This window comes from Amblyomma maculatum, chromosome 2 (genome assembly GCF_055883805.1).
Source record: "Amblyomma maculatum isolate TAMU_Amacu chromosome 2, ASM5588380v1, whole genome shotgun sequence".
Taxonomy (NCBI): Eukaryota; Metazoa; Arthropoda; class Arachnida; order Ixodida; family Ixodidae; genus Amblyomma; species Amblyomma maculatum.
This window is the reverse complement of record NC_139345.1, coordinates 155,263,799-155,277,206: the sequence shown is the minus strand read 5'-3', so window position 1 is coordinate 155,277,206 and position 13,408 is coordinate 155,263,799. Positions and strand designations below refer to the sequence as shown.

The window sequence follows — 13,408 nt, the reverse complement described above, 5'->3', positions numbered from 1 at the left end:
ATCTAAGCTGTGTGAAGAGAAGTAGCGTTTGCAACTGTTTAGTGCTGTGTCTCTGTCGTTACTGAAAGAACGTAAAAAAAAAAGAAATCGGTTAGTCATCTGTGCACACAAGGGCTGAATTATACCAAACAGACCTGCGTGGTTATACCTTACATGCACAGGGTGTCTCACAATACAAAGAAGATAGTCCAGAATGCTAGTGTTCATCTCGTGCTCTCCGCTACACATAAGCTTTCCAAGCTATGCAGGCTTGTTGACGAAAAGCGCGCGAAGCAATTTTCCTCTGGTACACCCGCCGGAATAGGTTCGCTCTTTGTGCGAACTTTGTCGTGAACGCCTTTTTCTTAACTGCGGCAGAGGGTTGCGCGCACATGCCGCGTCCCTAAGGTCAGGTCATGGTTTTAAACTTCCCCTGCACGGTATACAATGCAAAGATTGCGAGGGCGGATGTGTGCCTTGTCTGGGTAGGACAAGTATCGTCGGGTGCGGAAGACAAACAGTAAAAGCGGGGTAACTAATTTTGTGTGAGCTCTTCATCTGTTTTCTTGCTTGAAAAATAGCATAGGTTCCTCAATATCTGATTGCCGATTTTATAGCGCTTTCATGCAGTGGTCGCCTTTAACATGTGATGCGAAGCTGAGATTTTGTCTTAGTTTCTTCCGTACGTTTGTAGTACAACTATGTCATGGTTTGATTTTGTTTTTATCATGTTGGGGGTGGGGACACTGCTGAGTGTCATCGCGCATGCTTACTGAGAAGTGTTTCTTTGGTCAAGTATCAGTTTTTAGTCCACATCTATCCGTGTTGTTTTTTAATAACGTTGTTTATTGCTCCAGAGCATAAATGAATATGTAAAAAAACATTAAAAGGGGTATAAATTAAAGAAAAAAACGTTGGCTGTTCTAACAAAGTTTAAGAGGGAGCGATGAAAAGGCCCTTGCGTCCATGCAATTTACGAAGATAGGTTATTCGGCGAAAGACCCACTGCCGTTAGGTGCCCAATACTCATGGGCTTCAGTGCCGGGCAAACCCACAACCATTGGTGAATATCTGCCTGAATATTTTGGAATTTGCAGACAAGACATCCTGGATGCTGATATAAATATCGGTACTCAGGCAATGTTCGTGTTACAGCAGGTGTGAAGGCAACCCCGAACCGGATCCTGCGTAGCCCGACCTCCTCTGCGCGCGTAATACCACTGGGGAGGGTTACCGCACACGGTGGGACACGAGCACGTGTGCGGCGCCGGAGGTGCTCCTTTCTTGTGAGAAGCAGGGGGGCATCATCCATACCGAGGAAGCGTGTCATTGATGAGGGTAGAATCGCAAGGCGGGTTCCAGAATCTGCAGATGTTTGCGAACTGAGTTGATCACGCGCGACCCACTCAATTCGAACGGTTTGCGAGATGCGAGCCGCCAGACGATATATATATTCTGACAGATTTCTGGGCTGCGATTGACGCTTCGGAGCAGACGTGTTGCTTGAAGGGCGTCGGTACGGATGACAATTTTAGCTGTGGGTAGTAAGGTTACGACGGATAGAGAGCGGACCGCATCTTGGACGCAACCAGCTACGCGCAGAAAAAAGAAAGGTTCTGTAAATTGATATCTGTATGTCCTATTAAGCACCGGCTTACAAAAACAGTGAATTGCAGTTGTTGTTTCGTTTCCCATCTGTCAATGCTGGCATCTACATATATATTTATCGAGCCCTGAGGCAACTTGGTATCTTGTTCTGTGATCTTTTCACGAAGGGATGATGCCGCATAAGATGTTGGTCGATGAGGGTCAGTAGGTTTGTTTTCGCTCAGCTGAACAAACATCTATTAAGGGAGAAAGAACTGGGGATGGCGGCGACAATATGGTATGCGATGTAGAATAGGCCTGGAGTGGTTACGGTGAGCGCAAAGGGTCGCCCTAAGGCCAGCAGCATTACGGCGTTGCTGAACTAGTTCATCTTATGAGTTGAGCAGAGCGTTCTCTAGTGGTGCAACGTGATCGACATTCGAATAGGGGTCCAATGTAAATAATTGATGGGAAGCCCTAGTCGGTCAACCCCTAAAATAATGACATAAGACCGATGCGGGTTCTATAGCGCAAGCAGCACTTGTGCATACCCACTGTATTCTCATAGGGTCCGACGCAAGCAATTGATGGGAAGTGCTAGTCCATGTTTTCCCAAAGAATATTAGTGGACATAATTAGGCAATTATTTTTTGCACCTCTGCTCTTTTTAAACAGCCACAATATTAAATTTCACAATCATTCATAACACAAATCTAGCCTAAATGACTTTATGTCCATCTTGTTCAGGCTCTGGAGATGTGTGTTCTCAGCAGTAAAATTGTGCTGAATGTTGCAGGCGGTCCACGGCAACCGCATAAAGAGCAACAGTTATCAATCAGTATGTTTCTGTATTTTTAGCGCAATTTGCATGAGCGCGAGAACTAAAGCCATGTAATGCTTATAATCGCATACAATGCTGACAACTGTTATACAAATCATCTATAGTAGTACTTTAGTGCAACGCATAAAACAAATAAAGGATGGAAAGAAGACTTGCACAATAGTGTGCGGAAACGCCGGTGTGTTCAGCCCCGCTATGGCCAATATAGGGCCCACAGCGGCAATAATTCGGCAGCGGCTAGCGCTATTTTTTGCGACAAGCGCCCGCATTTACGTTGCATCAGCAATGACTCTTAACAAATGTGACGAACGTATGGAAGCTCTAGTTTCTATCCCCGTCAAAGCAATTGTGCGGGCAGCCGTAATTGGGTTATGTGTTTTTTTAACCGTGCTTTCAAATTCCTCACAAGGGACTGACTGCGGTATCATGCGGGAATCCCCGCCTTGCAGCCTCAATACGGCCAATGTGGGACCTAAAGCTGTTCTGTGTGGGCGGCCCCAATTAGGCTCGGTGTTGTTTTTGAACTTAGAGCCCAGTTGCTTATCGCACGTTGCTTCAAATTCCCCACAAGAAACATGTTTTGGTATCATGCGGGCACGCCCGCCTTCTAGTACTCTTACGGCCAATGTGGGACCTACAGCGGTTTTGTGTCCGGAGCCCCATCTGGGCCGGATGTTGTTTTTGAACCCAGAGCCCACTTGATGTTGCACGTGTGATCAAATTTCCCACAAGGAACCGATTTCGGTATCATGCGGGCCCGCCCGCCTTCCAGCCCCATTCCGGCCGATGTGAAACCTAAAGTGGGTTAGCAAAGGTTGCCTCATTTGGGCTTCACGGGGTTTTTCCAAAATTGAACTGTTATTCATATTTCACCCTTCCCTCAAGTAGTCTACAAGGGGCCGAGTGGGGGAGCATGTAGGCATGCGCGTGTTCTTGGGCCACTACGGCCGATGTAGGACCCGCAAAGATTAATTGTGAGTGGCATCATTTCGGATCTGTGAAGACTTCAAGATAAAGAGCCCACATTTAGGTTGGATTGCGCTCAAATATATGACAAGGGACCCTTGTTGTCTGGATGCAGGAATGTACTCCACATAAATCCGAGCGCCGCCGCTATGGGACCCATGCAGCAGGAACAGGGGCGAGCCCAAATGGGGCTTGCCCAATTTTGCCCCATCGGGGACCGATGCAGGGTTTATGATGGTTGCCCCAGCCCCACGTGCCTAAATCGGACCTACTGGGGCCCAACATTCTGTGCTACCTGGGGTATGCTAAACACCATTTACTGTTTTATTACGATCTTTCTCCGCTGCTTTTAAACTAAGCGCTGACGCGTGAAACGGGAATTCTCAGCTCGACGACCAGAGAGCACTTTTGCTGCTATCCCCCCACCGAGTTCCTTAGTTCTTTTGCGGGTGCAAGTCAGCCCAATAAACAGTTGCCTTTAGTGCGGTTACACCTGTCTTCTCTTTTGGTGTTTACGGCCTGTCAATACCACGTGACATCTGGTGAAGGTGCTGCATTCGTGTTCGGGTCTACTCCTTGAAGCGACCACAGCCCTGTTTCAGCCGCCTTGGAGGACCAGCCCACAGACAACCGATTTTGGAATATTTTTCTGCTCAACTCTCAGTTAGGTGAAAGTGAAAAAAAAAGGCTCAAGTTTTAAATTGTTCTTTCGCAGCCAACCTATATTGAGATGCCACAAAAATACTATGCATAAAACTGAGCAGTGACCTCACATTGGAACCCTAAAAGAGGAAGAAAGAACACAGCCTCCATAGCGGATATGATGGAGGTTGTTTCTTTTGTTGATAAGCCATTGAACTGTTTCAAAAGCTTGTCCCTGTTACCCGAATTAAAACCTAGGCTTCTCATTTTTCAGAGAACTGAGCGCATGTGGTAGCTGGGATAAGAAACAATTGGTGCTAGAATTCAGAGAAATCACAAAAAATATTTATGCGGAGCTCTTTTTAAATCGCACCCTTAATACCCGCAATTATGATGAAGTGGAAGAACTAATAATTAATTCTAAAAATCGCATGTTTTCATTAGCGGAGAACCACGAAAATGGCGGAGGTCTAACTCTACACACTTCCTTACTTACCGGTTGCAAAGAACGAAAGCATCTGCCTCGATAGTTCAGTGGTTACGACGCTTGGCTACTGCACCCAAGTAGCCGGGTTCGAACCCGACCGGTTTGAATCCATTCGGCTCCGGTGGTTATTAGTGCTACAGCGCTACGCGCGTGATAATTAAATGATCACCAAAACTGTGAAATCCTATAGTTTCACCTTGCGGTACCGTGAAAGTTACCAGCGGATACCCGCGACATCCCCAGTTTTGTTTTAAAATATTATTCTCCCTACTCAGATGCTTAAGAAGCCAATGCGGAGCATCTTGAGTAAAATATCTTTACCCCACTCAGATGCTTAAGGAGCAGAACATGAAGACGAGTGGGATTTTGTGAAGAGCTTACAGTCATTTTGTGACACTCGGTCAATTTGAGAGTTTTAGCACGGAGAGTAAAGCGCCCTCTTTAAAGATCTTAATATATTGATTTGCAAACTGGCACGTACAGTGCTGAGCAGCCCGGTCTAGAGCACTCGAAAAGTGCTCTGCGGATCAAGTCAGCGCCATCTAACGTTAGGTTCTTGATTTGAGCTATGCGTCCCGTGCGAATGCGCGGCCAAAATAAAGCGGTGTCTGCTCGTGGGCTCTCAGCCTCACTTGCGCTCAGTGCCAGCGCTTTATGCTTACAGGTATGCGCTCAATCATATGTAACAGCAGCCGAAACATCAGCGCGTTTCGCACGAATCACGAAGAGGCTATAAGCGAGCAAGTGCAAGTGATATCGGGTGTTCGCTTGGATCTAACGCAATTACAAGGGATAGCGAATGATCGCGCGGTTCAAACCCACACAACGCTAAGAGACCGAGAATTGGGCCTAGTTGGTTGTTTGGTGCCTGTTTTCGTCTTCTCTGTATAAGGTTCGACGCGGACCAGGATTTTGATTTCAGCCCAGTTTACAAGTTTAAAGAAATATGTGAATATTACAGATCTACGCACCACTCTTCCCACCCCGTGCAAAGGGCTGGGGAAGGCTAACGAGCGGGTGCTCCTGCGCCTGCTCACCAATGCAATGTTGTGCCCGGCTACTCTAAAACATTTTGATCCGCAATTCGACGGGCTGTGCTCGCACTGTGGGGAGGTGTCTGACACCTACCACATGGTGTGGGCCTGCCAGAAAAACCAATCTTTGCCCCCTATCCCCAACCGCACCCGAGAGAACTGGGAGGCGACCCTGTCCGGCTGCTGCACCCTAGAGGCCCAAAAGGTCTTAACGCAGCGCGCCCGGGCTGCGGCAAAAGTCAATGGAGTGCCTGTCTAGGCATTCCACATAGTGTATATACCTCTGTGTATCACAATAAATGTTTTCACCACCACCACCACGCACCATGAATTGCAGGCGTGTCGTTTGATGACGTGTTTTTGCGCTGGGTTATCAGCTACAAGGAACATCGCTTTTGTGATCCGTACAGGTATGGGAACCTGACTTCCTCCACGCGAAAGCTCAGGGAAGGCGAGTGGTGCGTATGGAGGAACGTGCGTTAATACGGCGTCAATCGCGCTTGCTTCCTTGACCATCTCCTTACACTGGAAAAACATGACGGAATCGATACGCCCTGGTGACCGTCATAGCCTCACAAGTGAATACTGCGCGGCCCCAGCAGCAAGAAAGGTACTCGCAAGGCAGCGGCTGGACAAGGAAGCGATGAACAGACATCCCTTTTATTTGCCGAGCATGCAATGAGACGCAGAGCTCAAGCCTAGAGCCTAAGGTTAGATGTCACAGACTTGCTCCGTGGAGCGCCGTCGGCGCGCTCTAGACAAGGCTGTTCCCCACTGAGCTCTAATAATAACTATACGCTGAAACGTATGGATTCTGATACATTTACTTTCAATCACCCTTTCACGTTTATTTGAGGATATAAAAGATTTGAAACGACCAAGCTAGCGCGAGTTCTACTTCGTCTAAAATAAAGTAAATTATGTATTGACATCGCCCCCACACCCCGAAAAAAAAAGAGAGATAAATTTCTCGATGAGTGGCCCCACGTAAGTTGCATTAGGACTAGCCCCTTTGTCTAGTAGGTTTGCACTCAAAATGTGAATGAATTATGAATTATTCAAGATATTTCTTTAGAAACTCACCTCCTCTTTCTTCATTTCGCTTACTAAGTTTGTGTAGTTGATATTCGAGATTGGCTCGTACTTCAGAATGGAGTATTACATTTATAAATAAGTTCAAATATGCTTCCAGTAGCCACACAATCCCTTCAAGTTGAGGGGGTAGACTCCTTAGCTGCTTCAACTCAACTATAATGCTTCCAGTTCTGTTTAGTTCAAAACGTGTTAGCTTGAGTTCGCCGTCCGACCTGTCCAAAACACAAGCAAAAACAAAACAAGAGCGAGCCTTGAAACCGCCGGAATGTATACTGCAGTTAGAACAGAGGAGCATCTCGAAGGGAACAGAAACATATACTGTGTGCGATTAGCCTATGAATAGAGGCATATTCTTAAATACATTTGTCCTTTTAAAATTGGTTCTTGACCCTTAATCGAAAGCCGCTTTTAGTGTGCCATCTCTACGAACCTTTCTTTAAACTTATTTTGCTTCTAATTACCTCGATAAAATTTTTTTTCTTTTTTGTCGACGGGTTGTAGGGTGTTCCCAGGCCATATCAAGTGGCAGGATCCGTCAACTCGAGGATTGTACTTTAAAATAGGTGAGTGAGAGAGAAATGAAACCTTCGATGACCATTAGGCGGTGAGTAAGACACGCTAATCTGAAACACTGCAATCCCGTTCGAACTTCTTGATAAAGCCGGGCATTATACATATTTTAGCCGCGATGTTATTCAGGTAACTGGGTTGTAGGTTAATTATATATGTGAGATAACATATATATATAGGTACATATTAAACGCATATAAATTAAGCCAGCGTAAAAATGGGAATAAACGAACGATGATCCCCAGGAGGAGTCACAGACTGGAGCCACTAACGGTAACGTTGCCACAGTATGATGTCATGACTGGAAGGCGGTTCTGTGATGCTTCTGAGTGCGTCTCTTGCTGTCAGTTTCAATTCCGCACCGCACACACTTCAGCTAACACTCGGTCTCACACCGTTTACATTAACCCGATATTACGACCTAGAAAGCGTTTGACTCAGTCGACCCCCGAGCAGTCATGCAGGCATTGCAAATCAAAGGCGTAGATAAGCCGGATGTAAAAGTACTAGACGATATCAATGGTAGGTGCAAAACAACCATAGAAAGCAATAAAATTTCCACAAAAAGTGTTCGGCAAAGGAACACGATCATTCAGAACTATTCACCACTTGCTTAGAAGAAGCATCCTCATTCCTAAGTGTTCACATTCGAGACTTTAAATGTGTGCAGTTATAGAGATTTAGGGTTGATGGAGAAGTCCTTAGTCATCTGCGATTACATTCTATTGATAAATATTTTAGGCGAGGAACTGAAAAGAATGGTTTATGACACAGACAAGCACAGAAGAACGGTGGGACTAAAAATAAACGCACAGAATAAGTGTTAAACATAGAAAAGGATGAGCAGTTCGCTGTAGGTGACGCAGATCTGGAGGTAATAAGAGAATACGTCTACATATGGCATGTAGTGGCCGCAGATCCATATCACGAAATGGAAATAACTAGAACAACATAATCGGGTTCTGATTTCAAGCTTACTAGGAAATACACTGTTGCCGTATTAGCTGCATCTGAAAACTGAAAAATTGTTGCCATTTGAAGACCCTTTCTGAGAACTTTGAGGTCATTTTAATTTAAGCCGCAGATTTAGTGCTCTTATTTATTTATTGACAAAAAATAACCGTACTTACTCTTCAATTTCAATTATCACGCTCAGCCCTGGAACAAAAGCCTCAACAGGAACGTCAAAGATGGTAAACGGGTCGATTATCTTAGCAGTTACAGAAATATTGAGCATGTTCAGCTCCATTCCGAAGCGAATTCGCATCGGATCATGCTTTCTTGCTTCGATGTAATTGTCTCCCAGTCTTGTCACTCCACCCAAACTGGATACGATAACATTTGAAAATGACAAGAACAAGTCAATTCCAGTTACATTTGTAGTATGGTTGAAATCGGGAATGCTAATTCCTTTGAAAGCATTTGAAAGGAAGTATTGCGTGAGGAATTTGTCGACAAGCAACTCTCCTTGAAATGAATCTTCATTGTAAAATGATGTCGGGACTGCCCCTGGAGGAGAAAAGAAGAAAATTATGTAAACGTCGCAGATGTAGCACGCACTTGCAAAACAAATCGGAGTTTGAATGATAGGAACGAATAGGAAATAAATGAATGTGCGCTGGATGCGGTGCCGTCCGTCGGTTTGGGGCACTGATATGAGTCGTTTTCTGCGAATGCGGATGGGACATTCACGTTTGCTACTGTTCGGCGGCGGGGTTGCCGGTACAAGGCTGAAGCCGAGGAGGCAGCAAATGTAGATCAGGTTCAAAGACATGACAAGCGAGCGAGAAAGCGCTGCCACGAAGAACCTAAAACACTACCTCGTCCACCTCTTAAAACGTGAAATTTACGTGTCCTTGTTGAGACCTGTCGCTATTTCAACCTCGTGTTCTTTCTTGTCGACGTGCTGTCCTTTGATTCTCACGAAGGAATTACAATATGAGACGTGAAGCGCGATATTTTTACGGGTGTAAGTGTTATGGGTGTAGCTGAAGATGGGTTGCAAGATGACAAGGATGAATTAAGGACAGGAACATGACGTCGGTATCAGTTAATATGGCTACAGGTACGCCGTCCCCATAAAGTTCAAGAAGATTGCTTCGGTCACCCATGCTCAGGAGAGCAGTTTTGGGCGGAGTCGTCAATGCAGCGTCAGCTCCAGGCGCTGCAATGGTTAGATGTCCGGAAGAGAGCTAGAATGGTGGGGAGAGGACGAGCGGCAAGGTTGAGGCGGTCAGGATAGGCGGAGCCGAGGGAATGGTGAGCGCTAGACCTGCGTGGGACTGGAGTGTTGAGGACGACTAGGCAGTGGTTACGTTATGATGGCAGGCGAGATCCGTAGTAATCGCGTCGATCATAACAATAGCGAGGTTGTGGAGGCGAAAAACAGCGGCTGCGACAGTGGCGGGAAATGTGGCCGATGCATGATCAGTGGAAGCAGAGTGGTCGTCCGTCCCCGTTGCGCCATTCTGAAGGATTACGAATGTGCAGTGTACAAGAAAGGGCTGAGTGGCAGTAGCAGCAGCAACAATTGGAATGACATGTGGCTAATCAGCTTGTTCCGAGCGTCTGCAGGAGTTGAGACGAACAACTGCTTTAATGAGGGCAGTAAATAGTGGCTTCGGTGGGCTCAGAAGTCAAGGCAACGGTGTCATAGCCTCCAGTTCCTTACGTATCATCCAGGTCACATTTGCTGGTTGCAAAGGCCGGTGAAGTGTTCATAAATCGTCCTCGCACTAAGACGTAGAATCCTTTGTGGGAAGTCGGTCAAAACGGGAAGCAATTCGGTGGTGTTTGTCTTATTCAAACAGGTAGCACAACGGGAGGACGGAGTCGACGGTGGCGCAGCCTTTAGAGAGCAGAAAATTAAATGCCTCGTCCGCAATCCCCTTCAAGCTATGTCCGACCTGTCGGTCTCAAATATGGCACCGTCTACTCTACGGCGCAGAGCTAAGACATCCTGAATGTTGGCTTTCCAAATACGTATTTCAGCGTCTGCTTAAAAATATCATAGGATGTTATGTCGCCCTCATGGGTCTCGAACCTCACCCACGCCGTTCCGCCAGGTAGAAATTACCGTGGCAACCATTACAGTAGCGTGCCAGTGGCTCTGCTTGCTTACCCGCTCATACATGGAGAGCCAGTCGTCGACATCGAGTTCAACGATGCCGCGCACCCGGTTCACGAGGCTGCGCCATGGCAACGGCTGACGCTGTTGTTGCCGCTCTGGATGAGGACATGTCTGTCGGGTGGCATAGTTATAGAAAAACAAGTTGGGGGGCCAATTTGGAGCTCCAGGTTATGGGCCCGAGATTATTGTTTACCCCGATGCTTCACCAAACTGTTACTGCGAGTTCCCGAGCATAAGATGTCACGTGTTAAGGTTAGGAAGACCTCCTGAAGGTCAGGGCACACCAACAAATCAGCTCCAACTTCAGCGTCACCGTTGTTCCACATAGCGTCGAAACATCCTTGTCGCCTTGCCACATCTTTGGCTACAACCATAGCAAAATATGCTTCTAGACAGTTTTATTGAAATTGCTGATGTTGCACACGCGTCACGTAGTCGCCGACACTGTGGTTAGAATAATGAGAATTGTTTCAAATGTTGCATTTCACTAAGACGTAAACGACATAGCCTGCGATAACGATACTGATTGAAAACGAAGTTTTATTTGGGTTACGGTCATGTTTTCTCAAGCTTTCGTATTCGGAGCGGTTCACTCAGCCATGACGATGGTTGGTTGCAAATTTTGTCGTTAGATGTAGAACTAACGCCGCCCCAATATCCCAACTAGTCTCTAATAAATTTTTAGACACCAAACCGTAATCACCGTATAGGGAAACATTACCCTCGATCTCCTTTGTTTAACTAAATTTGGCGTAGGCACACTGGCGCAATCACTTCCCTTACCTTGGTGCGAGCTCGTTAAATTTGGTGATTGTGTCGCTAGGTTTAAATCGGATGTGAAATGTATGGCGGTCAGATTTATTTATGTAGAAAAGTATCGCGAGCACACGCTCTTCTGACTCCTCTAGAATGATAAAATTTTCACCAGAGGAATTTCCTGTATACAGTAGTTTATCATGTTAATCGGTTTCTTCACTATATGAGCAAAATTGTCTCCCCCTTCTACCTTTTAAAGACGAGAGTTGAAAGCTTTGGGGCCGACGGCTAGTCACTCCTGCTTACTGCTGCCTGCCCGCGCCATACCCTTTTGATCGAGGATGCGGGGACTAAGACACTGGTACATGACGTGACCGCATCCTACGCGGCGGAAACAGTCTGACTGCTAATCGGTGTGGCGGTTTAGTTGCCTTTTTGCTATTGCTTGCAAGGAGTGGTTATGAATTGCTACAGCGGCTGTAGTAATACGACGGCAATGGTTAAGTGGCGTTCTCTGCTCGCCTCGTCGCCGGTTGATGGCATGAGCTCCCACTGGGTCTATATGTTTAGGTAACCAGGGTGTCGCCTTGGTATTGCCATGGCGAAGGCGTGGCTACCCTCGTCTCCATTGCATATGATGGTTATAAGTAACTTTTTGCTGGGGGATCCCTTAAATCGAGCTCTGCTAGCTTAGCAGCAAGAACTGGCGGGGCTGCCTTAGCAAGTTCATCCAAGCTTACCTACCTGCCCGCCAGAATGTGCTCTAGAAGGAAGGACGGCATTGTATTGCCATCGATACCTTCTCAGCTTCCGATATGGTAGGGTTAGCATACTGTCAGAGCTTTTAGAATTAATGAACGTATTTCAGAAGCCTTCCATCTGCCGCGTTTGGTCACTTTCAGAACTCGTCTTGATACAGTGAACGTAGTCGAGAGGCCGAAAATCAGCTTTTAGCCACTGTTCGGGCTCGTGCCAAGTGAAAACCTTTAAAGGCGTCGCTGTTGGGCTTCAGAGTCCTTGACAGCTGCGGGGAGCCCGCGCTACCGCATCATGTTTTCGGAGAATGCCTTAGAACTCAATAGACTGCTATCGCCTTCGAAAAGTGTAATACCGAGTTTACCTCTTGGGGCCCTTCATATGCACGCACTGTGAGGGGCAAACAAGAACGTTCCGAAGCGGATTGCCCCTAGTGTGGGGCAGTGGTAACAACGAACATTCAATTTCAGGGAGGCAATGTTGGTTCTCCTGAAAACCCTTGATATTTATAACGTGTTCTTGGAGGTTTTGGATCGAAACAAAACGATAGAGCTTGAAACTGGGCCGACAGTGCGATATTCGGAGGTCGTGGGTTGGACTCCCACTATCGGCGCAAGTCAATGTAGCTCAGTTGGAAGAGCACTGGACGCGATATTCGGAGGTCGTGGGTTCGACTCCCACCATCGGCGCCAGTAGATGTGGCGCAGTTGAAAGAGCACTGGACACGATATTCAGAGGTCGTGGGTTCGACTTCCATCATCCGTGCGCTGTATTTCCTTCTGCTTTGCATTTAATATACTTTATCATTGAAATCATCAGAAGACTAATTCTTGTCAATACCAGCAACAAACCAATAAAAAAACATCCCCAACGTCTACCTTTGACTGCTACACTGTTCGATCTTTACAATTATATATATATATATATATATATATATATTTATATATATATATATATATATATATTGTGACTGCACTGCACCATAATTCTGCATAAACAACGTACCAAAATCCCTGTAAAAAAAGGCGTTAGGGAGAACGTATTCAGAGAGTTGGAATGAGAGCAGTTAGGGATAAGGGCAGATGAAGAATACCTCAGTAATCTGCGATTTGCTGATGACATTGCTTTACAGAGAAACCCTGGGGATGAGCTACAAAATATGATTGATGACCTAAAAAATATTAGAATGGCAGGCTTGAAAATAAATGATCGGAAGACTAGGATAATGTTCAGCAGCCTCGAGAAGGAACGACAGTTTACGTTAGTTAGCGAAGCACGAAGTAGTAGGCGAATATGTCTACTTAGGACAGGTATTAACAGGAGATCCGGACCATGAAAGGGAAATAACAAGGAGAATAAGACTGGGAGAGAGCGCATTGGGCAAGCAGTCGCACATTATGACTAGCAGCTTACCGGTATCGCTCGAAAGGGAACTATACAACAGTTGCATCGTACCTGTACTCACCCGTGGGGCTGAAACGTGGAGGTTAACGAAGAGGGTTCTGCTTAAGTTGAGGACAACGCAGAGGGCTATAGAACGAAAAGTGTTAGGGGTAACGTTAAGG

General features: G+C 46.2%; 1 protein-coding gene across 1 annotated transcript in view; it reads right to left on the bottom strand.

Moving 5' to 3' along the window:
• The window catches only part of LOC146200221 (uncharacterized), a 49,898-nt gene extending 38,029 nt beyond the window's left edge, over nucleotides 1-11,869 (bottom strand). The window contains exons 1-3 of the mRNA XM_084592300.1: nucleotides 11,832-11,869; nucleotides 8,332-8,526; nucleotides 6,818-6,843 (exon numbers count right to left, since the gene is read on the bottom strand). Of these exons, the coding sequence (XP_084448426.1) occupies nucleotides 6,818-6,843; nucleotides 8,332-8,526; nucleotides 11,832-11,869 (259 nt within the window). The remainder of the gene's footprint in view (nucleotides 1-6,817; nucleotides 6,844-8,331; nucleotides 8,527-11,831) is intronic.
• Nucleotides 11,870-13,408: the final 1,539 nt, after the last annotated feature.